The following is a 27,868-nucleotide window of genomic DNA, read 5'->3' on the forward strand; positions in this document are numbered from 1 at the left end:
ATTATTATTATTATTATTATTATTATTATTATTATTATTATTATTATTATTAAATTAATAAATTATTTTAAAGTTTCAACCAAAGCAAGAGGATATCATAAGATATCAATTTGCAATCGAAGGCACATTCTCTCATCTCTTTCAGTCCGTCTTGATAAACGATAAAAGACGGAGAAGTCGGGTGCAATAAATAGAGCCATTATAAAAACACATTTAAAAGTCCTGCGAAATATGGGTTCTAATAGTATTTTTTGTCTCCATTGAATGCATCTTAAACAAGACTTGGATGTGTATTTCTCAAGCTTTCCAAAAGAAGAGACATTGTTTAAATGGAGAGGCGGAAATAACATTAACAACCGAGTACAAAGCGTTTTTATATTTTCTCTATGGAATAATAGCTGTAAAGGATCCGGAGTCACTCCAAATTAATTTCTCTAATGAGAACCCATGAGAACCCATACGTCAGTTTTCCCATTTGAAACCATGTTTGCATGTTCACAAATCCGTATGCATGCTTTCTCTCTTTGCGTTCCCACCTCTTCCTCCATTTTCCTTCCTTCCTTCCTTCCTTCTTTTTGCAGAGGAGAAAAATCCAGTGTCTTCTTTGTGTCCCAAAAATGCGTTGCAATCTGCGCATGATGCGCATCCCATTCATATTGGGTTGCTTTTAATGCCCATCAAAAGTTGCTCATGGAAAGGAAGACACTGGGTTTTTCTCCTCTGCAAAAAGAAGGAATGAAGGAAGGAAAATGGAGGAAGAGGAGGAGAGAACGCAAAGAATGAAAGCATGCATACACATTTGTGAACACGCAAAAACACACATGCACAATGACACAACAATTGCTTTTGATGCCTATCAAAGTTTGCTCTTGGAAGGGAAGCCACTGGATTTTTCTCCTCTGAAAAAAGGAAGGAAGGAAGGAAGGGGAGAAGAAGAGAACACAAAGACTGAAAGCATGCATTCTCACATCCGCACACTTGTGCACACAGACACAAATGGTATTCGCAACAATTGCTTTTATCAGTTTGCTCTTGGAAAGTGGGAACACCCAGTACTGAATTTTTCTCCTCTGCAAAGAAAGGAATGAAGGAGTGGAGGGTGTGGAAGAGAAGAGAAAGCAAGAAATAAGTGCACACTTGCCGACACATGCATGCAAACGGCATTCACAACAATTGCTTTGAACGCCTATCACTTCTTTCTTGGAAGATGACAAATGCAAACATTAGAATGAATGAACGAATGAATGAAAAAAGGTAGGAAGAAAAGTGGAGGAGAGGAGGATGAAGAGGAGAGAAAGCATGCATGCACACATTTGCACACTTGCACATGATCGCACAAACACACAAATGGGGGGCCTCCCCGGTCTCTTTCTACTTTGCCGCGTGAATTAACTAACTTTGTTTTCCCTCTTTAATAGCCAGGGTCCTCCCATCCCTCTCTTTCTTTATCCTTTTTTCCAAATCTATCTTTTCCTCCTCTGCCTCCATTTGAGGAGAACTGAGGCATGAGGAAAACCTGGGAATAATGAGCCCTAATTAGCCCCTGCCAGCTTTCATCCAAAAGAAAGAAAGAAAGAAAGAAAGACCCAAACTCCCTCTTCAATTAGATTGAAATAAAACGAAAGAAGGGGGGAAAGGAGGAGAGGGAGGGGAGGCTTGGAAAGGAGAGGCTGGAAAAAAGGGTGTGTGCAACTTGTGCGGTTTGTGCAGCCACGCTTGTGCGCAAAGGCGGGCAATGCTGTCGGTCGACGCAGGACGGATGTGCCGCTTTCTCCCCATAGAAATATAATGCAACAGAAGCCTTAGATTCGTAGTTTTACAAGGTCTTTAAGCCTTCTCTGGGTGCATCTGCACCATAGAAATGTAATGTACTTTTGGGTGCATCTGCAATATAGAAATATAATGCAACAGAAGCCTTGGATTTGTAATTTTACAAGGTCCTTAGCCTTCTCTTGGTGCATCTGCACTGTAGAAATATAGTGCACTTTTGACATTGCTTTAATGCCTTGGCTCCATCCTACAGAAGCCTTGGACTCATAATTTTACAATATCTTTAAGCCATCTCTGGGTGCATCTGCACTGTAGAAATATAACGCGACAGAAGCCTTGGATTCATAGTTTTACAAGGTCTTTAAGCCGTCTCTGGGTGCATCGACACCAGAGAAATATAATGCTACAAAAGCCTTGGATTCATAGTTTTATAAGGTCCTTAACCTTCTCTGGGTGCATCTACACCGAAGAAATATAATGCAGTTTGGCACCACTTTAACTGCCATGGTTCCAAGCCTGGGATTTATAGTTTGGCACTCTTTGGCTGAGAAGGCTAAATTAAAGTGGTATCAAAGTGTATTGTTTCTACGGTGTAGATGCATCTCGGGTTCAGAAAAGGAAGCCAGTCCACAGCGGGTGAAAGGAAGAGGCCAAGGACTGGGTTTAGGTTCAAGTAGATCGGCTAAATCCATACATCCTACATTGATCAAACTCCCATTGATCCAACAGACCTTTCTGCTTATGGAAGTCGTGACACAGGGATCAAAAAATCATAGAAGAGTTGGAAGAGACCGCAAGGCCCCTGATCCAGTCCAACCCCATTCTGCCATGCAGGAAATCTCAATCATGTAACCACCCTGCAAACGTCCTTCTTCATAATATTTCCGCTTTCCGTTCCAAAAAGGAAGGTTGCTTCCCAATATCTTCCCTCTGCAAAGCCTCCCTGCAGGTCTTCCCAATTGACCCCTGATCCCTCTTTCCTCCATGACCATGATCTTGAGGGTCTTGGAGGTTTGACGGATGGAGGAAAAAGACCCGTGATATACGACATCCTCCTTGAATAGGAGGCAAGTCATGGAGAAGGAAGAGGAGGAGGAGGAGGTCAAGCGGAGGCGGGGAAGGGCTGTGGATGGGTGGGATCTGAACCCGGAGGCCGCAAAAGCCTGGGCCAGAGAGATGTGTCCAAGCATACCAAGACCATTCTGCAGATTCTGTGATCGATGGGTGCACCATTGTTACACTGACAATCAATTACGTTGACCTTTGCTCGCTACAACTTGCATGCGCTCTCTGTGCAAGTCTGTAGTAACAAGGTGGGTCACAAGGGGACTGCAAGAAGTGTGGGAGACAACCTAAAAAAGGGGTGACCCCACTGCTCCCTGAATATTCGCCGTCCGGCAAAAATGGACTACGGCCTTTGCCTGCGTCCCTTTAAAATGTCCGACACTCTTCTGAAGGTTGCGGAGTCTCCTTCTTTGAAGGTTTTTAAACAGGGGCTGGATGGCCATCCATCCCAAGGAGCATTTTGGTTGTATCATCTTGTGTGACCAAAATGGTTTGGATTGGATGACCTTTGGGAAATCCTTTCCCACTCTATGATTCTATGCAAAGGCTAGGGTCCAGTTTTGGGCACCACAATTCAAAAAGGATGCGGACAAGTTGAACATAAGCCAACAGTGCGATGCGGCAGCTAAAAAGGCCAATGCGATTCTAGGCTGCGTCAACTGAAGTATAGTGTCCAGATCAAGGGAGATCATAGTGGTACTCTGTTCTGCTTTGGTCACTTGGAAAAATACTGTGTCCGGTTCTGGGCAACACAATTCAAAAAAGGATGTTGAGAAGCTGGATAGTGTCCAGAGGAAAGCGACCAGAATGGTGAAGGGTCTGGAAACCATGCTTTATCAGGAGAGACTTAGGGAGGTATGGGTTTGTTTAGCCTGGAAAAGAGATGGTCAAGAGGTGACATGATAGGCTTTGTAAAAGATATTTGAAGGAATGTCGTGTTGAGGATGGAGGAAGCTTGTTTTCTGCTGCCCCAGAGAATAGGACGCAATGGAACAATGGTGCAAGGTCTTCATCTCTGAGAATGGAAAGAACTTGAAATCTGCGGGGCTGGTTTTTAACAGAAATGTCACCAAAAGCAAAAGGTCCCAATCTTTGCACGCTTTCAGCCTCCCTCTCCAGGAGAGCGCTATCAAATCATGCCGCAAGAGTTCCCCAAAGGAAGTCAAAGCTGTTAAGAAACCCATTGGCAAAAAGGAGAAAGAGGCTGTGTTTGCGCAGTGCCGCCGTCTCTTTTCTCATTTGGTCCCTACTTCTTTCTATCTTTCTTTCTAGTCTGCCAGGCTAGTCACGAAGCGTCCTGTGTGAAGGGTTAAGGGTCTAAACGGAGGAGAAGGAGAGGAAGAAGAAAAGAGAGAGAAAGTGGGAATTGGAGAGGATGGAGAGGGAGCGAAACCCAAACCGTGCCGTTTTAATTACATTGCCCTAAAACGCTCTTTCGGGGGGGTCTGCGCCGGGCGACGCATTCTCATGGTAATGGCGGCGACGTCTGTATAGACCCTCCTTTCTCTCGTCTAAGATGGCTCTATCAAAGGCACCCCTGGGAAACCCTTCACCTTTGACCTCCGGGGTCACGGCCGACACAGTCGCTCTATAGTTTGCCTTACTGTAAAGCTGCCGGGTCCGTTTTCATCCTCAAAAAACAGCCCCGTTTTTTAAACATCTGATTCGTACATCCTCAATCGTTGCCCACTTTGGAGGGCATTAATGCGATATCAGATTCCTTCAGGTTTTGTTGGGTTTGTGTGCGTTGTTTTTCAAAGGCTTTCTTTTCACCGCTATCCATGCTTTGGAGAAACACGCACCCGGCTCTCCACTTTCCTCCGAACGTGTTGTTTCTCATGCGTTCGAACCAGCCAAGTATCCTGCTCTTCCAAGCGTGACTCAGATTTTCCTTGCCCCGAGGCGGCGGGTTCCTAATTTTAGCCTCCCGATTGCCCACCCGGCAAGGCTGGCGCTGGTGAAGGAACAGGTGGCGGGCGCCGCTGATGGAAAACGGTTGTTGGCGTCACAACTCCCTTCTGCTCACAAGTGGATGCAAAACGCCAAAATTTCTGGTTTTTTGGTCCATAACAGTCATAAGGCAAAGTCCCAATTTATCCATCCTTCTCCCACTTTCCTCCTTTGCAATAACTTTATTTCAGTTGCTGCAAATTCGGTTCAAATTGCAAAGAGAGTTTGCGCTCAATGAAAGATGGAGAGCATGAGGCGGATTGGTTAAAACTGAGAATGTTAATTTAATTTAATTTTAATTTTAAAATATGGACTTGAGAGCAAAGGTTGCTATTTCAGATCAAGTCTTCTGCTCTGGAATATAAATGACTCTGGAATTTGTTCCGGATTTAAGTTATTATCCAAAACAAAAGGAAACTATACAAGGCAGTTGGAGATGGTAAAAGGACAATATATAGATAATAATCCACGAGGGATAGGGACGTAAGGTTTGAACATCCACTGGATGTAATGTTTAATTCAGTTTAACCAATAGAAATGGGACGTGTAGCTTCCTTTGTTCAAAGTGCTACAAAAACTTGGTCCGCTTGGTTAGAATCGGGGTCCCAATAACTTGGATGAATTTCCTACCGGGAACAACGCTGAGGTTCCTTTCCAGTTGAGCTCCTGGTGTCCTTGCTAAATTTCTGGTTAAATTTCTGGTTTTGAAATAATCTATAATTGATAACAAGGGGAGGGTAGGAAGGCAAAAGCATAACAGTCATAAGGTTAGGCGAGGTCCCAGTTTCTCCGTCCTTCTCTCTTACTTCAGTCCCTGCAAATGTGGTTCAAGTTGCAAAGTGAGTCTGCGGCGCACTCAATGAAGGATGGAGAGTGGAGGGGAGGAAGGCCAGAGAGTGTGGTCCAGAGACTGACCAGGCCAAGACTGTCTACCTAATCCTCTCCATTGTGATGCTTCTTGGTGAAGTCATCAGTTGGAGTTTTGCAGATTAAAGTGATGATTTCCTTGGACAGAAGACCAGGGGAAAGGCCCAAGCAATGCCTTGCCATAGGCAAAGGGGGAGGATGCCACCATCCCTGAGGAAAAGTCCCAAGAGCAGCCATTCCTAAGCCCCAAGAGCGGCCAAGTCGCAGGAGGAGAGGCGAGAAGAACAAGAATAAGAAAAGTCTTTATGGGAACATCCACCTCCTTCCGGTCTCCTGAGTCTGCCATCTTCTAGCCAAGGAAGGCGCACCGCCATGCCTAAGGAAAACGCCCTGGCCGTCGGTATCGACCTGGGCACCACCTACTCCTGCGTGGCCGTCTGCCACCATGACAAAGTCGAAATCATCGCCAACGACCAAGGCAACCGGACCACCCCCAGCTATGTTGCCTTCACCAACAGAGAGCATCTCGTGGGGGACCCCGCCAAGAGCCAGGCGTCTCTCAACCCCCAGAACACCATCTTCGATGCGAAGAGGCTGATCGGCCGGAAGTACCAGGATGCTGCCGTCCAAGAAGATATGAAGCACTGGCCCTTCACCGTGGTCAGCCACGAGGACAAGCTCAAGATCCAAGTGGTCCACAAAGGAAAAGTAAGGTCCTTTTACCCGGAGGAGATCTCAGCCATGGTCTTGGCCAGGATGAAGCAAATAGCGGAGGCTTACCTGGGCTGCTCTGTCTCCCAAGCCATCGTCACGGTCCCAGCCTACTTCAACGATGCCCAGCGCCAGGCCACCATCGATGCAGGCGCCATTGCAGGGCTCCACATCCTGAAGATCCTCAACGAACCCACTGCCGCCGCCATCGCCTATGGACTGGACCTCAGGAACCAGGATGGGGGGACCCGGAATATCCTCATTTTCGACCTGGGAGGTGGCACCTTTGATGTCTCCATCCTCTCTGCCGAAGACAGCATTTTTGAAGTGAAGGCCACGGCTGGCAACACTCACCTGGGCGGGCAGGATTTTGACAAGAGGTTGGTGGCTTACCTGGCCGACGAGTTCAAGAAGAAGCACAAGAGAGACCTGCACCAGGACAAGAAGGCCATGCAGCGGCTGAAGACGGCCGCCGAGAGGGCCAAGTGCATCCTTAGCTCTTGCACCAGCGCCAGCATCTCTGTGGATTCCCTTTACCATGGGATAGACTTCCACACGACCGTCACCCGGGCGCGTTTTGAGGACCTTTGTTCGGACCTCTTCCGGGCCACCCTGAAACCCCTGGAGAGGGCCTTGAAAGACGCCCGAATGAATAAAGGCGAAATCATGGACATTGTATTGGTCGGAGGCTCCACTCGGATACCCAAGATCCAAAAACTTCTGAAGGAATACTTCAACGGAAAGGAGCTGTGCAAAGGCATCAACCCCGATGAGGCGGTGGCCTATGGGGCGGCCATCCAGGCTGCCATCTTGACCGGCAACCGGACACCAAAGATGCAGAACCTGTTCCTCCTAGACGTCACCCCCCTATCTTTGGGAATCAACACTCAAGGCGGGGTGATGGCCACCATCATCAAACGCAACTCCCCCGTCCCGACGAAGGAGACGATGGAGTTCACCACCACTGAAGACGACCAAGACACCATCTTGTTCATGGTCTACGAGGGAGAGAGGGCTCTGACCAAACACAACCACCTCCTGGGCACCTTCACCTTGAATGGGATCCCACTGGCACCTTGCGGGGTCCCGGTAGTCACCGTCACCTTCTCCATTGACGAGAACAACATCCTGACCGTCTCCGCCAAGGATGTCGAGACAGGAAACACCAGCCATCTCACCATTTCCGACACCCGAGGGCGCCTGGGCAAAGAGGAGATCGAGAAGATCGTCCAGGCGGCGGAGGAGTTCAGGATGAACGACCAAACCCAGCAGGAGAAGATCGAAGCCATGAACTCCTTGGAGTCCTGCACCTTGGAGCTGAAGCGGGTGGCGGAGGAGCAAGTCCTGGACATCCAAGCCAAGCGGAGGATGCTGGAGATGTGTGAAAGCGCCTCCTCCTGGCTGGAAGGGAACCCACTGGCGGAGAAGGAGGAGTGTGAGCAGCGGCAGAAGGACCTGGAGCAAGCCTGGGACTCCATATGCGGCTCCATCGCCCAAAGCGAGAACGCGGAAGGAGCGATGCTGGCGGAAGACCAAGAGGACCACACTGCGGGAGCGGATGGAGCCAAGGTAGAGACTCAAGCTGAGAATGAGATGCAATAAAACCACTGGACTGCTAGAATGCATTGTACCACCTATGGGGCTCATTAAAAGTATAGGTTAAAAATATATGCTCTGGGTCTCTCATTTAAAAAAGAAAATATACTTGAGCCTGGAGGCTGTGTTTAGACCAAGGCACATTTACTTGCACTTCCTTCAATGAGATATATGCCATCCATGCCCCTCCATGGTCTACATTGCACAATCTATAAGCAAGATAATTAATGCCCACAAATCTGACATTAGAAATGGCAATACCCCAAAAACATTTGGGGAATATTTCAGCCTTCCTGGACACAGAGTAAGCAATTTACAGGTTGCAGATATAGGTTGTATCTTTCATGCAGTGAGATGTAAAAATAGTGGATCCTCCACATTCGCTGGAGTTAGAAGCACAGAAAGGGGAAAAACCTCAAATAAAAAAACCCACTGGTTTTTAACCTAAGAAAACACCTGTCTAGGAATCTCTAGGTCCTCCAAAACAAAACTATGGTCAACATCCACCGGAAGCTGACCACAGAATTGTGCCGGAGGACCTACAAATGCCTAGAGGAGCTTTTTCTCTAGGAACTTCTAGGTTCTCCAGCACAACTCTATGGTCAACTTCCAACATAATTGTGCTGGAGGACCTAAAAGTTCCTAGAGAGAACATATTAATCATAGCCGCAAATAAAGCCACGAAACAAGCCACAAATGTGTGTGTATGTGTGTCTATGAACCAAAATAATATGCTACTCAGGAAGAGGGGGGCCATTTATTGACCCAGACGGCCCATGGAAAGGAAATGGCACTTGCCAACTTCCAAAATGTGGTGCCAGCAGAGAAGCGACTTGTTCACTGGACCCACCATCCATTGGGCCTTGCCTAGACTTCTCCCCAGATGTCCACCCAATGTCCACTTTGCAAAGCCACTCCTGAAGACCTCAATAACTGATCAGGATGAGCAACCCTGGAGGAAACCATGAGGCTTTCCCCAGAGGACTTGCATTGTGACATCAGCCATGATGGACCACCGTTTGCTCCCTGGGAGAAGCAGAGAGACATCCCCTTCAAAGCCAAAGGATAGCTGCCCCTCCCCAGGCTTGCCAATTTACCATCTTTGGCAAAGGGATTTGGGGGGCCTGGGGGTAGAACAACGGCAACAACCACATACCCACACACACTACGCACCCTCTCTGATGGGAGCCGATGCCAGCCACGAGAAAGCCCAGGACCCCACCATTGGTGGCTCCCCACCTCACCCCCATTCCACCTCGGTGGCCAGAACCCAACCCAAGGGCCCGGCCGTGGGGATTGACCTGGGCACCACGTACTCCTGTGTGGCAGTCTGCCGGAATGGGGCAGTGGACCTCATTGCCAATGGACACAGCAGCCGGACCACCCCCAGCTGCGTGGCCTTCACCCATCGAGAGCGGCTGGTAGGAGAACCGGGGGAGACCCAGGCAGGCCTCGACCCAGAGAACACAGTCTTCTGCATCAAGCGGCTGATCGGCCGCAGGTACAATGACCCATCCATACAGCTGGACCTGAAGAATTTCCCTTTCCGAGTCATTGAGAGCAGCTACGGTGGGAAAGTCAAAGTTCAAGTGGTGGACAGAGGGCTGGAGAAGTCCTTCTACCCCGAGGAGATCTTGGCCATGGTCATCTCCCGACTGAAGCAGCTGGCCGGAGCCTACCTGGGCCGCCCAGTCACTCAGGCCGTCATCACTGTCCCAGCCTACTTCGACGATGCCCAGCGCCAGGCCACCGTAGACGCTGGAGCCATCGCAGGACTCAAGGTCTTGAGGCTGATCAACGAACCTGCAGCGGCCGCCATCGCTTACGGGCTGAACAACAGCATCAAGCAGGCAGAGAAGAGAAGCATCCTCGTCTTCGATTTGGGTGGAGGGACCTTCGACGTCTCCGTCCTCACGGCCCAAGACGGTGTCTTCAAAGTGGTGGCCGCGACCGGGGACACCCACTTGGGCGGCGAGGATTTCGACCGACGGTTGGTCAACCATCTTGCCCAGGAGTTCCAGAAGCAACACAAGGAGGACCTCAGCCAGAGCAGGAAGGCCATGCAGAGGCTGAAGGCGGTGTGCGAGAAGGCCAAGCGGACACTGAGCTCCCATGTCACCGCCGTTGTCGCTGTGGACTCCCTCTACAAGGGGATAGACTTCCACGCAACTGTCACCAGGGCCACCTTTGAAGACCTGTGCTCCGACCTCTTCCAGGCCACCTTGCTCCACGTGGAGAGAGCCCTGGACGATGCGAGGCTGAAAAAGGCCCAAGTGGACGAGGTCCTGCTTGTGGGAGGTTCCACTCGCATTCCCATGATCCAGAGACTCCTGTCACAGTTCTTTGATGGGAAGGCCTTGTGCAAGGCCATTGACCCGGATGAAGCAGTGGTCCAGGGAGCAGCCATTCAAGCTGCCATCTTGACTGGCCACCGGTACCAGAACCTCCAGAACCTCCTCCTCTTGGACGTTACGCCAGTTTCCTTGGGCCTGGAGACAGTTGGGGGCGTGATGGATGTCTTGGTCAAGCGCAACTCCCCTATCCCTACCAAGGAGACCCGGAACTTCTCCACCACGGAGGACAACCAGAGCAGCATTTTCTTGAAGATCTATGAAGGCGAGCGGACCTTGACCAAGCACAACCGTCTCCTGGGGACACTGACGTTGAATGGACTCCAGCCGGCCCCCCCGTTGCGTGCCGGTCATCGTCGTCACTTTCCATATCAACCAGAACAACATCCTCACCGTCTCGGCCATGGAAAAGAGCACAGGCTATGCCAACCAGCTCAAGGTGACAGACACCCGTGGGCAGCTGGACCGGGAAGAGATGGAGCGCATTATCCACGAGGAGGAAGAGTACCGGAAGCAAGAGAAGGCCGAGCAGGAGAAACTGGAGGCCCTGAACTCCTTGGAGTCCAGCACTCTCCAGCTGAAGCGGGTGGCGGTCCAGGAGGCGTCGCTGGACGACCGCGCCAAGAGGCGGGTGCTGGAAATATGCGAAGAGATGGATGCTTGGGTGGAAGGCAACCCGTGCGCACCGAAGACGGAGCTGGAGGAGCGGAAGAGAGAGCTGGAAGATCTCTGCTACTCTGTCATCACACATTTCAGCACAGAAGGAGAAAAACCATAAGCACGCATCCACCATGCGTGAGCCTTGAGGAGAGCAGGGAGGGTGTTTCCAAATTTCTGGGTAGGTTGTGATAAAACACATTAAAACAAAAACAGAAAGAAAAGAAACAGATGCAAAAAATAATGCTAATTCTTTCATGTGTTGCAAAATAGATGTGCATCTCAAATAACCCCAAGGTGTGTTTGGCGAGGACAACAGACAGACAGGGCCTTCTTGGTGGTGGCTGTGTTGCCCACAACACTCTGCAAGCAAAGGTCTTCTGGTTTAGGATATGCATCCACAGCTTGAATTGCTCTAGCAATTGTAATGTAATAAAACGCAGACACAACGCGCCTCGTCGAAAGCTCCATCGGCCGTGACAAGTTGGAAACAAAAAGCCTTGTAAATAAAAAGGGGTTTGCTTGTCGGTGGAAAGGCAGTGAGGAAGGGGCTAACCAAACCTCCTCAGCGGAGAGTTTCACAATATGGGATCAGCCACTGAGAAGACCCCAATATGGTGCAATACCTTGCAGTACCTTGCAATACATTCCAGTACCTTCAATATGTTGCAGTACCTTGCAATACCTTGCAATACGTTGTAAGGTTGGGGTCTGAGGTTTGTTGGGCCACAGGCCACAATCCCCTTGGCATGGGGCGTCTACCAAAGGAGGCAAGGAAGGGAGGACAGAGAGAAAGATGCCGAAGGCGTTGGGAGCGCGCAACCTGGCATCGCCTCCATCTCCGCCACACGGTTTCCTATAAGCCACAAATTAGCCGCTCTCCTCTGAGGCACATAATAGGCGTTAATCGCCGTGAAGTCATTTGATTTCCCTGTAACCACGCTTTGGCGTTTAATTAATGGCCGCTTACGGGAAAAGCGAAAAGAGCGGGTGCAAAGGGTGGGGAGTTTTGAAAGCCTCCCTCCCTTCCTCCTCCTTTCGGCTTCTTTTCTCTCCTGGCCTTCAAGAAGATGAATAACGTTTTGGAGCAAGCGAGGAAGGGATGCGTGATGGGGCTGGTTGGAAATATGGCAGGTTGGCATTTCTCCAAGGGAGATGGGTGCTATGTGTGTGTAGAGTGTGTGTAGCGTGTCTGTGTGTGTCCTTCTGGTGGCAAGCAGGACAAAAGAAGAGAGGAAAGGGACCAAAGTGGGAAGCTGGATGGAGAGGTGCGCAAAGTCTGAAGGCACTGTCCAAGCCCTCCTGACAACATATAGACACCCAGCCGCTGTTTAAAAACCTCCAAAGAAGACTTTCCAAGGGAGCATCTTCCACCATCAAACAGCCCTTACTGTCAGGAAGTTCCTCCTAATGTTGAGCTGGAATCTCTTTTCCCGGAGCTTGCATCCATTGCTCCATTGGGTCCTGTTCTCTTGAGCAGCAGAAAACAAGCTTGCTCCCTCCTCAACATGACATCCCTTCAAATATTTAAACAGGGCTATCATATCACCTCTTAACCTTCTCTTCTCCAGGCTGAACATCCCCAGCTCCCTTAGTCGTTCCTCATAGGGCTTCAGGGTTTCCAGACCCTTCACCATTTTGGTCGCCCTCCTCTGGACACGCTCCAACCACCTTCTTGAATTTGTGGTGCCCAGAACTGGACACGGGATCATTCCAGGTGAGGCCTGACCAAAGCAGAATAGAGTGGCACTATGATCGTCCTCGACCTAGACAATATATTTCTATCGATGCAGCGTAGAATCGCATTGGCTTTCTTAGCTGCTGCATCACACTCTTGACTCATGTGGTCTACTAGGAGGCCTAGATCCCTTTCAGACATTTTGCCATCAAGGGAGGGAGGGGATAGTGGGATTTATTTTATTGTATTATATGGTTTTTACTGACGTAAACTGCCTCAATCTTGTTGAAGAGGCGGGATAGAAAGCATCATCATCATCATCATCATCTAGAATTGGTTGCAGAAATAAATCAGTTAAGCCTTGGACTCTGTAGCAAGTTGGAGATTTGCACCCATCCCTCTTGTCTTCTCCTCCAGAGATGTGCAAATTGAGAAAATCTGTACCCTTTTCAGTACATTTAAACAGAAGGGAAAACAGAAGTGTATGGCGAGCATCAGAAGTGGGGGATTCTGGGACTTGTCATCCAAAATAATAGGGGAAATCCCCAACTCTTAGGTCATGCAAAACAAGAAGCTGACCCGACCCTTGCATGCTACAATTGGGGGCTCAAAGGGTGTCCCTCAAAACTATCTCTATTTCTGGGGTCCCCCTTCCTCCGCCTTGTTCCTTTCCTGGCTTTTAAGTCTGACATTTCTCCAACCGCTTGTAGGGTGGTTGTTTTTTAATGCCTGGCCCAGTCTCTCCAAATGTCCCCTTTTCTGCCACTGCCGCCTCTGTCTGGCGGAGGCTGGATAAACTCTCATCCGTGCCAAAGGCCCCGACGGTGGGACATCCATCACCCCTTAATAGTGCCATCCCTACCCTTTTCATCTTCCCATCCGAGAGCCAGGAGATATAGATATATAGAGAGAGATATATTTGAAAAAGCGAAATTGCAAGCAATTATTCAAAGGCAAAAAATAGGAGACAGAGAGAAGGTTATGGCGCTGAAGAGAAGGCGCAGAAATTGGAGGCAACTTTAGAAGTCAGAGCAAAGACCTCCAACTTTCCTCCATCCACTTTATACGCTTTATAATAGTTGTCTGGACATAACTTGATGCAGCTTTCTTATGTAGCAGAGATGCCAAGAAATGTCTTCACTGAATTGCAAAGATGCGTTAACAGGACACCAGCAAGTGCGCCCAATGCACATTGGGACCAATGTTTCTCAGTGTGCAATGCATGTCGGTGCATAATGTTCCTTGCTACACAAACAGTCATCACTGCATGATGCACTTCGGTGCATTGATGTGCATTGCACACTGATACACATTGTAAATCGATACGCATTGTAAAGTGGAATGCGCCTCAAGGCCCCAAAGTGCATCATGCAGTGTTGTGTAGCAACAAACATTATGCACCGACATGCATTGCACACTGAGAAACATGGGTCTCGATGTGCATTGGGTGCATTTGCTGGTGTCCTGTTGTGCATCTTTGCCTTCTTGCATGGAGGACAGATCCGTCTACGAATTCATTCAAGGCTTTTATCTCCAGCTGAAGTGATGCACAATCGGCGAAAGCACTTCCATACACTTAATGGCGACTAAAAACCAATTGTAAACAGTCCAAGCTCCTCTTTTTCAGAAGCAAAGCATAAGCGCTTCTTGTTTTAATCTCCATAGGCTGGGCGAAATCAGCCAGCCTGACCACTCTTGGGAGAAGGAGACCTGTTTTAATCGATCGATCGGCAATCTATGCCAATGAAAGCCACCTTCCTGAACACCTTGGTGCCTGAGACAGAAGGGAGAGTGGGTCCTGAGGGGCTCCAAAAGAAAGATGTTTGGATTTTTCCTATCTCTAAGCACTCCAAATGGAGAGGATGTTTCTAAGCCGCCTTGTTTCTATTGACCAAGCTGTTGTTCAATGCGAACCCAATTAAAAACGGGGTTAGGCCGGCGGGTGACCCCCCAATCCTTCCTTGTCCGCTTCGTCTGACGCCGACCTCCTCCATCTCTCCATCCATCCATCCCTCTCTTTCCACCTCCACCTTCTTCTCTCTTTCTGTCTTTCCTCCATGATAAATCTGAGCCCTCCTCCAGAACATACGGTTTAGAAAGACATATATTTCTCTCTCTCTCTCTCTCTCTTTCTTTTTCTTTCTTTCTTTTCCCCCCCCTCCCCCCCCCCCCCCCCCCCCCCCCCCTCTTTTTTTTTCCTTTTTTCACTTTCAGACCGGTTTCTCTGAATGCCAGGACTGCAAATTAGCTCTTCGGAGAGAGAGGTCACCTTACATGACCCTCCTGTCGCCGAAAGATTCATTTGGAGACAGAGACGGAGGAAAGATTCGTCCTCCCTCCCTTCCACCAAGGAGCTTTTAATCCAACAGAGAAAGCTATCCTTTCCTTTGGTTGCATGGCGTTTTTGCGTTAGTGTCGCTTGGCACTGCCTTGGACATGGTGCATTTCAATGTATTTTAATGCTGTCTAATGTCATAAGCTGCCTCGATCCAACTGGAGAGGCAGGTTATAAAGAAATATGATGATTATCCTTATCGGCGGTGGGTCCTGGAAACAACTGAATTATCCGAGGTTTGTTTCCAGGACCCACCGTCGATAAGGATAATGATAATAATAATATCCTGCCTCTCCAATTGGATCGAGGCGGCTTACAACATTAAACAGCATTGAAATACATTGAAACCCCAAATAAGGATTAACATCGTAAAAACCTTATAACCTAAAAACCCATCCGCCCTCAAAAATCTGCAGATGTTCAAGTCCCATTAAATATGGTACTGTAAAATGGTAAAATCAAGGCATTTTGGAATTATATATATTACATTAATATAAATAATTTTTTTATTAGTATTATTATTGGTCCTAATTTGAACCCTGTTACGACTCTTGGGGGAAAAAGTCACCGAATGCTGCTCCTGAGGTTGCAAAATTGTCCGCCTCTTTGGTGCAGAATTGCAACCTGTTGTGTTTTTCCTCCATCTAGGTGCAATATTGCATCTCTGACTTAATTCCCTTTTTAACCCATGAAAGATCAATTTATTTTAATGGGAGGTTTCATTTTGCAACCCCAGCTCCTGGAGGGTCTCTGTCCCTCTCTTCCTTCCCCTCGGCCCCCAAAGAGTTAAGGCGTCCTTTTCCGCATAGCGTCTGGCTACTGACCGCAAAGTTACCCTCGCATTACGGAGGCGCCCCACGCCGTCCCCTGCGTCCGGCTCATTAGGGAGCACAAAATCCCTCTCCGACTAAGCCGCCCACCCAGGACCCCCATCGAGAGGGGCTTGCTGGCAAAGAGGACCAAACCTGCCTGGCAAATCCTCATTAGAGGCCTTGGGCTTTGGCCATCGCAAGGCTGGTGCAGGGCTTGGCGCAGGAGAGAAGCGTCTTCCCGCAAAAGACTATGATGCATTGCCCAATGCAGATTCATTGCAGAATCGTAGCCCTCATTCCCACTGCCTTTTAAACTGGATCGCAAATTGGTTTGAACCCAAATGACCCTTCATTCCCATTGCCTTTTAAACCAGATCGCAAACCGGATCGAATGACCCCAGTCCCCACTTGAATCGATTCGCCAAAGCGATTCGGGGAGAGGGGGTGCCACATGCCAGGCCCATTTAACCCGTGCTCTTTTTGACACCGATTTCCCCCGCGTCTTTTTGGATAGATCAATTCCGCGCAAGTGTGAACACCAGATGCGGATCGGAATCGATTTAAATCCACCCATCTGTCCGTTTTGAACTGATTAGTTCGTGAATGCAAACAGCAAGTGGCTTATTTTGTTTTATTCTGCAGCAAGAAAATGCGATTTGGGCGAAATGTAGTGGGAACCATGTCGAATCGATCCGTCGATTCGGATCGCAAATGGCTTTTTTGGCAAGTGGTAATGAGGCCATGGAAGTGCAGAAGGCACCCCAAGGGTCATCCACTCCGACCTGTGTTCATCAAGGCAGGAAAACCAGTTTTGGAACTGGTTTATGAGCCAGTTGATAGCGACCATTTTGAATGCATGACTGACGTCCAAAAATTGAGAGGTATCAGATCAATGCACAAGGCTTTCTCTCTCTAGAATGGCAATTTTGGTGCAACACATCAATCATCTTTAGACACTGTGTTGATTTCCATTTTGCAGAAAGGTCCCAGTCCTGACAGTCTGCATCCGCACTGCAGGATTAACCCAGTTTGGGACTGCTTTGGCTCCATGCAATAAAATCCTGCAAAATACCTTTTGCAAGGTATTTAGCCTTCTCTTGGATGCCACGACGGATTACAAATCCCAGAATTTCGTTGCATTGAGCTGCGGCGGTTAAAGCGGAGTCAAACCGTGTTATTTGTGCAGTGCAGACGCAGCCCAAATACAGAGAAAAACTAATTGTAACGACACACTAATAAAAACCTATCCCAGTTCTTAGACTAAAACTACAGGGGGAAATGAAATGAAATATTCATCCATTTCTGAAACTTCCAGCTTTGCAAAGTGAGAAACACTGACAATCTTTCAGGCCTAGAACTCTTCGATTTTCGGGTTTTGCATTCTTTGCAAATCACTTTGCCTCCTTTCCTTTGTTTGGAAGACTTAAACTGGGTTTTCGAAATGCTCCACAGATGTTTTTTATGTCCAGGAGAATTAAGCTTTGTGTAAAAGAAGAATTAATTTGTGTGTGTGTGTATGTGTGTGTGTATGTATGTATAATTGCAGCTCCTTTACTATGGTGAATCATATAAATCTTCAGATTAACAACTTCATTAATGATGCGACTCGGGCGAAATGTCAGTGCTGAAATCCCAACTGAAGCCAGTCATTTAAGGACGTTTTTATACAAACGAATGTATTCAAGTCACCCCCTTTTGATGGCGGATTTCCAACTTAATTCATATTGAATTGATTTTGAGGAGCTGGTTCCCATCATCCCAGGCTTTAGCTGCAACTAGAATTAGGTCCGATTGGTGTCTGATGGGGTTTGCAATGAGTTTTCGTGGGGCTTCTATCTGTCTAACTATCTAACTGCTTTATTTTGGTGGTGGAGAGATATATTTAATTCCCACCAACACACACTTTAGTACAATGTTTGTTGTGGGTCCCTTGTGACCCGCATTTGTTAAAAACCCATTGATCTGAACCTCCGCAATGCAAAGCATGCCTTCCGTTCCTGCAGAAAATAATACACAATGTTGGTTTCGTTGCTAGCTGTTGTAGTCAACTTTGACTTATGGGCTTGCAAACGCAGGGCTCAATGGAGTCCAGGTCCCATCATCCACAGCAATCAGGGCTTGCTTGACGGAGTCTGTCCTACCTCCAGGTCCCATCATCCACAGCCCTGCTCCAGGGCAAATCTGACCAAGAAAACCCTAGAGCCAACGTGGCTCCAAAAAACCCAAAACTGGGGGGATTTAGGGCAAGTCACACTCTCTCAGCCTCAAAAGACAGTCAAATCTGTTGGAAACCCTTACAAGAAAACCCTAAGAGAGGGTTCCTATAGAGGCCAACATGGTGCAATGGTGGGAATAAAGTGGATAAACCAAGGAAATCCTAAGTTCGCCATTCGAGTCAGTTCTTCTGACTGTTTCTGAGTTTTTTGTTTTATTATAATTTTTAAAATTATAATAAACTTCCAACTAAGAGGATGGAGAGATTGGAGATCAACTCAGATCTTTGGAAAGAGACCAGTTTGCCCAAATAGCCACCTCAAAAAACAAACAGCTCAGGTTTTGCGTTGCCAGTTTTCTCCCTGCAAATATTGCTCCGTATGTCGGGAGCGATTCGAACCAGTTTCCCTCCCGTTTGCACGTCAAAATGACAGCAAAACCACACACACAAAAAACCTTGCAAAAATATATATATATTATCCCCACACTTTCTTGCCTTCCACTTTTCCCTATTCTTGAAACATATATATATATATACCCTCCCACTTGCGCAAACCATCTGTCCAAGCCATATTGGGAGAAAGCCACCTCCAGCATCGATGCCTATTGCAAAAAATCCACAGATATATAGATACAGCATATATATGGCGTATATATTGCATTTATATGACACATATATTTATATATTTACTTATATGGCGCATATATATATGGCATATCTATATAAATATATACATAGATACATATAACCGCCCACTGCCTCTGCCCTGCTTTTACTAACCATTTTAACAGCTGTTAATAATTTAATTGCACTTTATTGTGAGAGGGTTTGGGGATACAATGGATGATGAGACATTACTAATTGTTTTAACAACTATTAATAATTTAATTGTATTTTTATTTGGGTAGTTTTTGGATGCAGTAGACGATGTGGCATTTATCGTACGTGTATTGTATTTTTTGGATGTTTTGTCGTCAGCCGCTTCGATCCTTTTTGGAGCAGCGGGGTACAAATAAATATTATAAATTATTGTTATTATTATATATGTATACCCAAAATGCTCCAAAATTGTCTGCAGGGGCAGCTTTCCGATGCTTCGCAGACTTTCATTTCATGCGCAAAATCATTAAAAACATTGCGCATAAAACTACCTTCAGCTATGTGTATATAAGGTATATATGAAGCATAAATGAATGTTGTGTTTCATAAAACTACCTTCAGCTATGTGTATATAAGGTATATATGAAACATAAATTAACGTTGTGACGTTTCGACCTGGGCCCCGTCTCCAAGATATTAAGTATATTAAGTATATGCAATAGGTATCTTCAACCAGATAGTTAACAATGGCTTCGTTTAGTTTTGTTTTCTCGAAGCCTAATCTACCCAACGTTTGAAACCAGCGATTCCCAAACTCTGGGTCTTCCAGATGTTTTGGACTCCAGCTCCAAGAAGTCCTAGACATCTTGATCAGTGGCCTAGGATTCTGGGATCTGAAGTCCAAAAACACCTGTAAGGCCAGAGATTGGGAATCACTGCAATTCTTTGCATGTTGCATTTTCTCATTTCTTCTTAACACCAAGCAGACATTAAAACCTTCTTTCCTTTTCCATTATAAATCCAAGCACTCTGTTTAAAAATAAAAACGTGGAAATGACATTTTTGAGACGGACGCTGGATGCCGATACGCAGCAAGCAACAAGCGTGGCATATAATCTGGGTTTATTTTAATTTTATAAATAGTATGTTTTAATTTCAACCTCTTTGCGGAAAAACAAACTGCGCAGCCCCTCAAATCCCTGGCCTGAGAAAGCTATTCACAGTCATTTCTTCCACCATTGGGATTCTTTGCGTTATTGTTGTTCATTCCTAGAGAACCGTTGCCTTGTCCCCATCAAAAAAGATCACAAACATGCAACATTTGGGTCCCTTTTGTTGGAAAATGTAACTCCCAGGCATATAGACAAATGTCCCAAAGAGTCGTATGTATTTTTCCATTTTGGCTGAAGAGGCTAGTCTTTTTCCCCCCCAAGTTGGGCTGAAGAGGCAAGTCTTTTTTCTTCTTCTTCCCCAATTTGGCTTGAAGAGGAAAGTCTTTTTTGCGTCCACTCTTCCTCCCCAGTTTTGCCTTTTTATTTATTTGATATTAAAAAAAAAACACCATTTATGCACCAACACAAAAGAGAGAAGGTGAGAAAGTGTATAAAGGTCTCATTGCACAACTGAGGCTCAGAAAGTCACAAAGCTTTCCACAACTCTCGCATCGCATCAATGTTCCCTTCAGAGCCAGATGTCGACACACTATCCAAAATATATCTATATCTATAGATATAGATATTAAAAGAAAAATTCACCCGAAAGGAATTCCACGGAAGACCGCCGTTACACATATTATGGGTCCGAGATTTTAGAATCCGTAATATCCTTAATATTTGCAATAAAAAACATGGTTTAATTTTCTTTTTTTTAAAATTGTCCAAGTCTTAAGCTTTTCTCTGTTTCGCTCGCGGCGGCATAAATAACGAAAAGTGGAAGAGACGCATCTCCAGGGAGATAAATGAAATGAAAAAAATATGGAACTTGGCAATGTGCTTCCAATTCACCTAAAGCAACGCTGGGTAACCTGGAGGTGGTTGGACTACAACTCCCATCATTCCATGTTGAGCCCATTTCATGGACAGTCTGATACCTGGATGATGCCCGGATGACCAACCGCTGGAGCAACAGCGCAAGGTTGGCACAAGTGTAAAGTCCGGCTCACCCGACGTTGGGGCCATGGTTGCGGAGGAGACCTGCACTCGCATCACTGCATGGGGATGTAGGGCCAGTTGAAGCTAGACCCAGAAAGAAGCATGTCCCGGATGAGGGTCTCGATGGGGGTCTTGCCCACCAGTCGGACAAAGAAGAGCTGCTCGATGACGGGGGCCGAGACGATGCGCAGTGAAGGCAGGCGCAGGAGCAGGCGCCCGAAGCGGCTGGGCTGGCTGGGGTACTGGTTCCGGACGTACTCCTCCAAGGCACACTGCGACTTCTCCTGGACGCTCTCCACGTGGCACAGATCCGTCAGACCCACCGCGTCTACGAGGGAGCAAGCGGGGGGCAGAGAGATTATTCGGGAAACGCGGGAGGCGGAATTTCGCCCGTCTCGTCTCTGCCTACGAAACCGGGCAGCAAAGAATTTGGCTCTACTGGCAAAGGGTTCAATGATGGGAACAGCAGTCCTAACCCCTGCATAGGTTACCCAGCTCTGTTTTAGGCCATTTGGAAAGATATTGTGACTATATAATTCTTCAAGACTATACAATTCCCAGGATTAATTTGGGAGATTTGCTGGGTCTGCTGGAAAAGGGAAGGATGATGGGAGTTGTAGTCCAACCACCTCCAAGAGGGACAGCATAGGTTACCCACCTTTGGTTTAGGTGATTCAGAAACACGTTGCCAAATTTAATTCATTTCTGTGGTTGGGTTAATACTCTTTTGTTGTTCCTTCAAGTTTTCTTGGCAAATCTAGGCAAGATTTGTTCAGAGGAGGTTTGCCATTGCCTTCCTCTGGGGCTGAGAGAATGTGACCTGCCCAAAGCCACACAATGGGTTTCATGGCTGAGCTGGGATTCGAACCCTGGTCTCCAGAGTTATAGTCCAGCACTCAAACCACTGTGCCATGTTAGATCCCTACAGTATATAATTCCAGATTAATTTGGAAGATTTGCTGGCCAGCTTTCGAGTCCATCTAGTCATTAAGAGCCTAGTATTCATCGTCCTCCATGCTGAGAATTCAACCCGCCAAATTTAGTTTTCTTTCAGTCTAACATGGAATTGGCGTCTCAGAAATCCCTGCAGAGAAACCTAGTTGTCTGCCAGATTGACATTAGTGGTATGTTAGTTCAGGAAAGTAGTCAGAGAAAGCCAACGTTGCGCAGTGGTTTGAGTCTTGTACTATGACTCTGGAAACCAGGGTTCAAGTCCCAGTTCAGCCATGAAACCCACTGGGTGAACTTGGGCAAGAAAATCCCATTGTAGGGTTGCCTTAGGGTCACCATGTTCATAAATGACTTGAAGGTACACAACAATAAACATATATACCACACACACACACACACATGCACGCATATACTCCCTCCACATTCGCTGGGGTTAGGGGCACAGGACCCCTGTAACATGGAAAAACCACAAATAACCAAAATACTATGTATTTACCTGAGAGAAAACCTCTCTAGGAATCTCTAAGTCCTCCAGTGCAACTCTGTGGTCACCATTGACCATAGACTTGCGCGGGAGGAGCTACAAATGCCTAGCGGAGTGTTCTCTCTAGGAATCTCTGTGTCCTTCAGTGCGACTTTTGGTTAAGGTTGGCCGTAGAGTTGTGCTGGAAAACCCAGACATTCCTAGAGAGAACACATTTAATAAGATCCATGAATGATCAAACCCGCAAAAGTCAAAGCCAGAAATGTGGAAGGACGAGTGTATGCACTACATATATGCTACATCTACTACATGGCTACTTTCCACAATTCCTAGTCCAGCAGGTCCAGGCTTGCACACAGACAAAACACTAACATAATTTTTAGCGTGCATTTTTGGCGTACTCACCCGGCGTGAAAAGCGCGATGGCCTTGAGGCAGGAATACTCGGCCGAGTCGACATGGAGGGCCTTCAGCTTCTCCACTTGCTCCTGGAAGACCCGGATGTGGTCCATGAAGGCCACCACCCGGTCGGCCGACATGGGCGAGGCGTGGAGCCCGGCTGCGGCCAAGAGCGGCGCCACATGGAGGGGCATGGCGCACTGGGCCGCGTTGAGGACAAAAAGCTCGCTCCAGGTCATGCGCAGCAAGCAGACCTGGTCAGCCAGCTGGAAGTCCGGGAAGAAGGGGATGTTTTTGGCCCATTCGATGGCGCTGAAGAGGAGCCGGGCAGCCAGTTCGCAGATGTTCTCGATGCCCATTATGTTGTTGGGCTGGAGGCACTGAGCACCATAGCGGGAGGTCGGGTAGGGCTCTGCCCGGAGAAGAAGGGAGATGAAGCCGGTCAGGTAGGCATGGCAGTTGTAGGGGTCTCCGTTGGCCAGCGGGTATTGTCCGGGGCTGGGCTGGGCATGGGCCATGCGCCCCCGTTGCACGGCTGTGGGAAGGAATAGAGAGAGAGCATTAACAAAGCCCTGCTTTTCAAGACAAGGAAAGTCTATTCTGGTCAGGTCAGTTCTGGGCATCTCATTTTAGGAAGGATGGAGATGTATCTTGGAGGTGGACCATGGAAACTGGAGACTGGGTTCAGTTTTAAGCACCTCGTTTCAGGAAAGATAGAGACATCTTGGAGATGGACCATGGAAACTGGAGACTGTGTTCAGTTTTAAGGACCTCATTTTAGGAAGGACTGAGACATTTTGGAGATGGATCATGAAAAGTGGAGACACTGGGCCAAGCCGTAAGATCTGGCAAGCCAACCCATGTGGCTTATGCTACAGGCCCAGAGGTCAGTCAGCTTCTTTTACAGCATCCAAAAGACAGTGTTAAGGTACCCCCTGAATGCAATCCATGACTGAATTAAATCGCCAGAGCCCTATCTAAATCTCAGAAGCTAAGTAGGGCCATGCCTGGTGCTTGCGATGGCATCATTCCAACGCCAAGTAAAAAGCTAGAGCCCAGGTATTTCCATCCCAAATCTACACAGAGGCTTGGTTTTAAATGGCCTTAAACTGGGCTAACTGGTTGCAAACGGTTTCCTTGTGACCTCCCCTGTGGTTTAATATGCTTTCGGTCTGCGTCTGAGGAAGTAGACTTAATTCTACAAAAGCTTAGGCTGCAACAGTTAAGTCTCAAAGGCTCTACAAGATCCCTTTGCCGTCTTGTTTCAATGATTCTTTCTCTCTGAAATCACCCCCAACCATTTAGACAGGTTTTATTGCATCCCAGCTTTCAGTCCTTGGAACGACAGAGGGACGTAAATATTTCAATAAGTGGAATTAAACCTAAATAATCATAAGGGGAGGGGAGGAGAGGAGGGGCGGAATGAATGAATGAATGAATGAAAATAGGAAGGAAGGAAGGAAGGAAGGAAGGAAGGAAGGAAAGAAAGAAGGAAGGAGAACAGACAAGAGAGAGGAGGAAAAGGAAAAGCCAAAGTAGAGGACAGGACCCACAACTCCTTTGCCAAGAAAAGGTGATGAAGGCGAGGAAGAAGAGGGGATGCAGGAGGAAGAGGAGGGCATCCAAGAAAGACCCCTTCCCTCCCGGGGCGACCCACCTTCACGGCGCATGCCGACCTTGAGGCACTTGGTGAGGCGGCAGTGCTGGCACTGGTTCCGGTGGTGCTGGTCTACGGGGCACTGGCGGCTGGCGCGGCACGTGTAGCTCAGGTTGCGCCGGACAGAGCGCTTGAAGAAGCTCTTGCAGCCCTCGCAGGTGAACTGGCCGTAGTGCTTCCCGCTGGCCTTGTCCCCGCACACCAGGCAGTCCACAGCAGCCGCCGAGGATGAGGATGAAGCCCCTTTGCCTTCACCGTGGGTCCCCCCGGGAGTCTCTTGGGGTCCAGGAGGGGCAGGGAGGGCAGGGATGCCCGGGGGAGCCCCAGAAAGCTCCTCCTGCCAAGGGGCCACCACCAAAGCCATGCTCAAAGGGGCAGGGAAGGGAGCACTTTGCTGGGAAGACAAGGGAGGGCCAGGAGGGGAAGGATGGAAGAATGAAAAGTGTGAGAGAAGAGAGAGAGGAAGAAGAGAGGGTGGGGGAGAGAAGGATGGAAGGGAGGAAAAGTGGAGGAGAGATGAAGGAGCAGAGGAGGAGGAAGAGAGGATGGGGAGGGGAATTTAAGAGGCTGAAATGGAAGGAGGAGGAGAAGAAGGATGGAGGAGGGTTTGGGATGGGAGAAGAGAAGGGAAGGGAAGGGAAGACACAAGATGAGAAGGAAATGGATGGGAAGGGAAGAGATGAGACAAAATGAGAAGAGAAGAAAAGAGAAGAGAAGAAAAGAAAAGAAAGGGAGACAGAAGGGAAGAGATGAGAAAAGATGAGAAGAGAAGAGAGAGAAGGGAAGGGATGGAAAAAGAAGACGACAAGGAAAGGAAATGAAAGGAAAGGGAAAAGAAGAGAAAAGGAGAGGAAAGAAGACAAGACAAGACAAGGAAAGGAAAGGGAAGGGAAAAGAAAAGAAATGAAAAGAAAGAGAAGAGAAGAGAAGAACCCTGTTGCAGACCAGAGTGGGGGGAAAGAGTGGAAGCAAAATGGGAGCTGTCTTGGGAGTAGAAGGGAGAGAAGTATTCAGGGACAGAAGGGAAGGCGGGAGGAAGAGGGGAGGAAGGAAAGAAGGAAGAAGGGAAGGGTGCTGGAGGAGGGGAGGAAGGAGGGCTTTGGGAGGGGGACCAGATCCCTCTCAGAAGGGGATGCTGGGAAGCAGCGTGGGAGGGAAGGAGGGATAGGGTCAACCAGGGGCAGGAGGAGAGGAGCCAAGGAAGGGAAGAATGGATGAGAGCAGCAGCGGAGGAGTGGGAGAAGGGTCAGAGAAGGAGGAAGAGAGGGATGAGGAATGTGGGGGGCCAGGAGGGGAAACCCAGCCACTTTCCTACAAGGATTACATCATTTACATTCAGGGTGGTGGCTGTCTTCTATCTTCCTTTCTCTTTTCCAAGACTGAACAGAAACAAAGAAGGAGTGATCCTTCCAAAATCCCCAGAAGGAGAAGAATCACCCGCAGGACAAGAAGCGGCTGACCACTGCCCCATCCATGAGCCTTGGCTGAGTTCGGCGTTCGCCAATAGTCTCTCTCTCTTTACTTCCCAAAAAGAGAAGAGGGGAAAAAAGCAACCAAAAAGGAGAAATACTCCGAACCAGAGGAGCCTTGGTTTGGTGGAAGTCCAGCAAAGAAAGCCAACTGGGGATGGTTTATGTCTCTCTCTCTCTCTCTTTCTCAGTCTCTCACTCTCTGCTTCTTGGTGGCCAAAGAGCCAAGAAAGGTTGCCACTTCGGAGCTGGCACTAGCCGCCAACAAGGCGCCAAGGAGAGGGAACGATGGGGCCAAGCCATGCTAACGCAAGGAGGGAAATGTCTTCTCCAGAAAGCATTCAAAGTCCTGGTTTGGCAGAAGGAGGGAGGAGAGGAAGGTGGAGAAAGGATGGAGCGGAAAGAAAGAAAGAAAGAAAGAAAGGGAAAGAGAAAGGAAGGAAGGAAGGAAAAGGAAGGAAGAGAGGGAGAGAGGAAGGAAGGAAGGAAGGAAGGAAAAGAGAAAGGGATGGGCAAGAAGGAAAAACAAACAACATTAGACGTTTGGCTCCCGATCCTATAAAAATTGAATCCTCCCCCCAATTTTATACAATTGTGTATAATACTACACAACATACAATTCATACAATACATATATTTGTGCCCATATATAGCTATAAACACACATAGATAATGATATACATATAGCTGTATATTACATACCCTGAAGAGCGGGAAAAGCGAAACCTTACTGATCTATCTAGCCATTCGTCTTCAACTTCCTTGTCCATTTTAACTGGGGGCTGCTTATTTTAAGTGGCCTTTTTCAATTTCTGTGTTGCTCTTGTCGTTTTGAAATGGGTTTGCTTATTATCTTCACTGGCTTGTTTTAAATTTTAAGGGCGGTTGGTGCTTTTAAAACAACAGCTTGGCGAAATGTAAATGAATTCGCAAGCCGCCTTTGAGTCTCATTTCTGGGAGAGAGGTGGAACAATAATAAAAAATAATAATTCATTCGTCATCGTTATATCACCATTAGCAAATAATAAAAAATATAATATTATTATTATTACTATTATTATTGGTTCTGGAAGCCATTAAAAGGTGTTTTGGAAGCCATCCCAAATGGATGAAGAATCAGAATATAGCAATGAGAAAAGGATAAAATAAGGGTATCATCCCCACCCCAAAATATTAGAAGAATTGCCCTGCTCCCAGTGCTATTTCCATGCATTTCCCACATTTCTAGCATTGTGGTAATGTACAATTTAAGCGTTTGGCTTAATAATAATCAATCAAATAAACAATCTGATTGATGGATGGATTGATTGGTAACATATACTTTGAGTTGCACTCTTACAATATAGGAGTTTAGGCGTCCCAAGAAAAGCTTGACCAAAGCAATCCAAACGTAGCAAAAGGGAGTGTTTTCTTGAGCGTTTCTGCAAAGCTGGAAATTTGGGAAATGAATAAAATGTCATGGGAGGGAAATCAGAAATCTTCTTTGGAGGGACATTGCCTTCATTCCCGACCCTTATATATTCAGAGTCATTATTTTGCAATTGCAAAATGGTTATTTGGAGCATGCGCAGCTTCCTAGCATCCTTGGATGGAGCTCTTGGTGTTGCAAAACTCAATAGCTGGTAGTACCTACTAGGCTTTGAGATCATAATGTCTATTTTCTTTCTTTCTTGGCCAAATGCCTCCAAATGCCGGACCCAAAAAGAGTCCAGAGTTTTCAAGGAGGGATAAATTTGACCATAACTCCCTTTTCGGTGGGCTTTTTTTTTGGGGGGGGGGGGGAAGAGACAGTCCTTGAACAGAGGAACGAACGGGTTGCCCTTCCAAATAAAAAATTGCATTGGCATTTTAAAATTAGTTTTAAGGTAAGGGATAAAGGGATATGCCATCTTTAGTTATGTATGTGTTATGCATTTATTTAGGTATTCTATTGTTACCTGGCTTGATCCTTCTGGAAAGGCAGGATATAAATAAAATCTATTATTATTATTATTATTATTATTATTATTATTATTTTCTTCTCCATTTTCCAAATTTCCAAACACTCCAAATTTTGAGTACATCCTTTGCCGCATTGGCATTCCTTTGGTCATGCCTTTCTAGGGATGCCTAAACCCCATTTCTCAAAAACGCAACTCAAAATTGCATGTTG

The 27,868-nt window shown here is 47.2% G+C and overlaps 4 protein-coding genes across 8 annotated transcripts in view; 3 read left to right on the forward strand and 1 right to left on the reverse strand.

Annotated features, from left to right (window-relative positions):
• RPRD2 (regulation of nuclear pre-mRNA domain containing 2) overlaps window positions 1–27,868 on the forward strand; it is a 206,048-nt gene that overhangs the window by 55,624 nt on the left and 122,556 nt on the right.
• Window positions 5,799–8,014, forward strand: LOC121916296 (heat shock 70 kDa protein-like). Its single transcript, XM_042441218.1, has one exon. The coding sequence runs from the start codon at window positions 6,025–6,027 to the stop codon at window positions 7,963–7,965; it is 1,941 nt and encodes a 646-aa protein (XP_042297152.1). The 5' UTR covers window positions 5,799–6,024; the 3' UTR covers window positions 7,966–8,014.
• Window positions 9,013–11,189, forward strand: LOC121916295 (heat shock 70 kDa protein-like). Its single transcript, XM_042441217.1, is given in 2 exon segments — window positions 9,013–10,643; window positions 10,645–11,189. Coding segments are annotated over 2 exon segments (1,947 nt in total). The 5' UTR covers window positions 9,013–9,140; the 3' UTR covers window positions 11,089–11,189.
• The window catches only part of LOC121916300 (nuclear receptor subfamily 2 group F member 1-A-like), a 28,889-nt gene continuing 20,733 nt past the window's right edge, over window positions 19,713–27,868 (reverse strand). For 2 of the 5 annotated variants that reach the window (XM_042441228.1, XM_042441231.1), the window contains 2 exons: window positions 22,598–23,125; window positions 19,713–21,085 (listed from right to left, as the gene is read on the reverse strand). In XM_042441228.1, the coding sequence (XP_042297162.1) occupies window positions 20,811–21,085; window positions 22,598–23,108 (786 nt within the window). In that variant the 5' untranslated portion in view covers window positions 23,109–23,125 and the 3' untranslated portion in view covers window positions 19,713–20,810. Of the gene's footprint in view, window positions 21,086–22,597; window positions 23,126–24,247; window positions 24,806–26,418; window positions 26,670–27,868 lie in introns of those variants that run through there. The other 3 variants (XM_042441229.1, XM_042441227.1, XM_042441230.1) reach the window with 3 other exon arrangements.

This window comes from Sceloporus undulatus, chromosome 9 (genome assembly GCF_019175285.1).
Source record: "Sceloporus undulatus isolate JIND9_A2432 ecotype Alabama chromosome 9, SceUnd_v1.1, whole genome shotgun sequence".
Taxonomy (NCBI): domain Eukaryota; kingdom Metazoa; phylum Chordata; class Lepidosauria; order Squamata; family Phrynosomatidae; genus Sceloporus; species Sceloporus undulatus.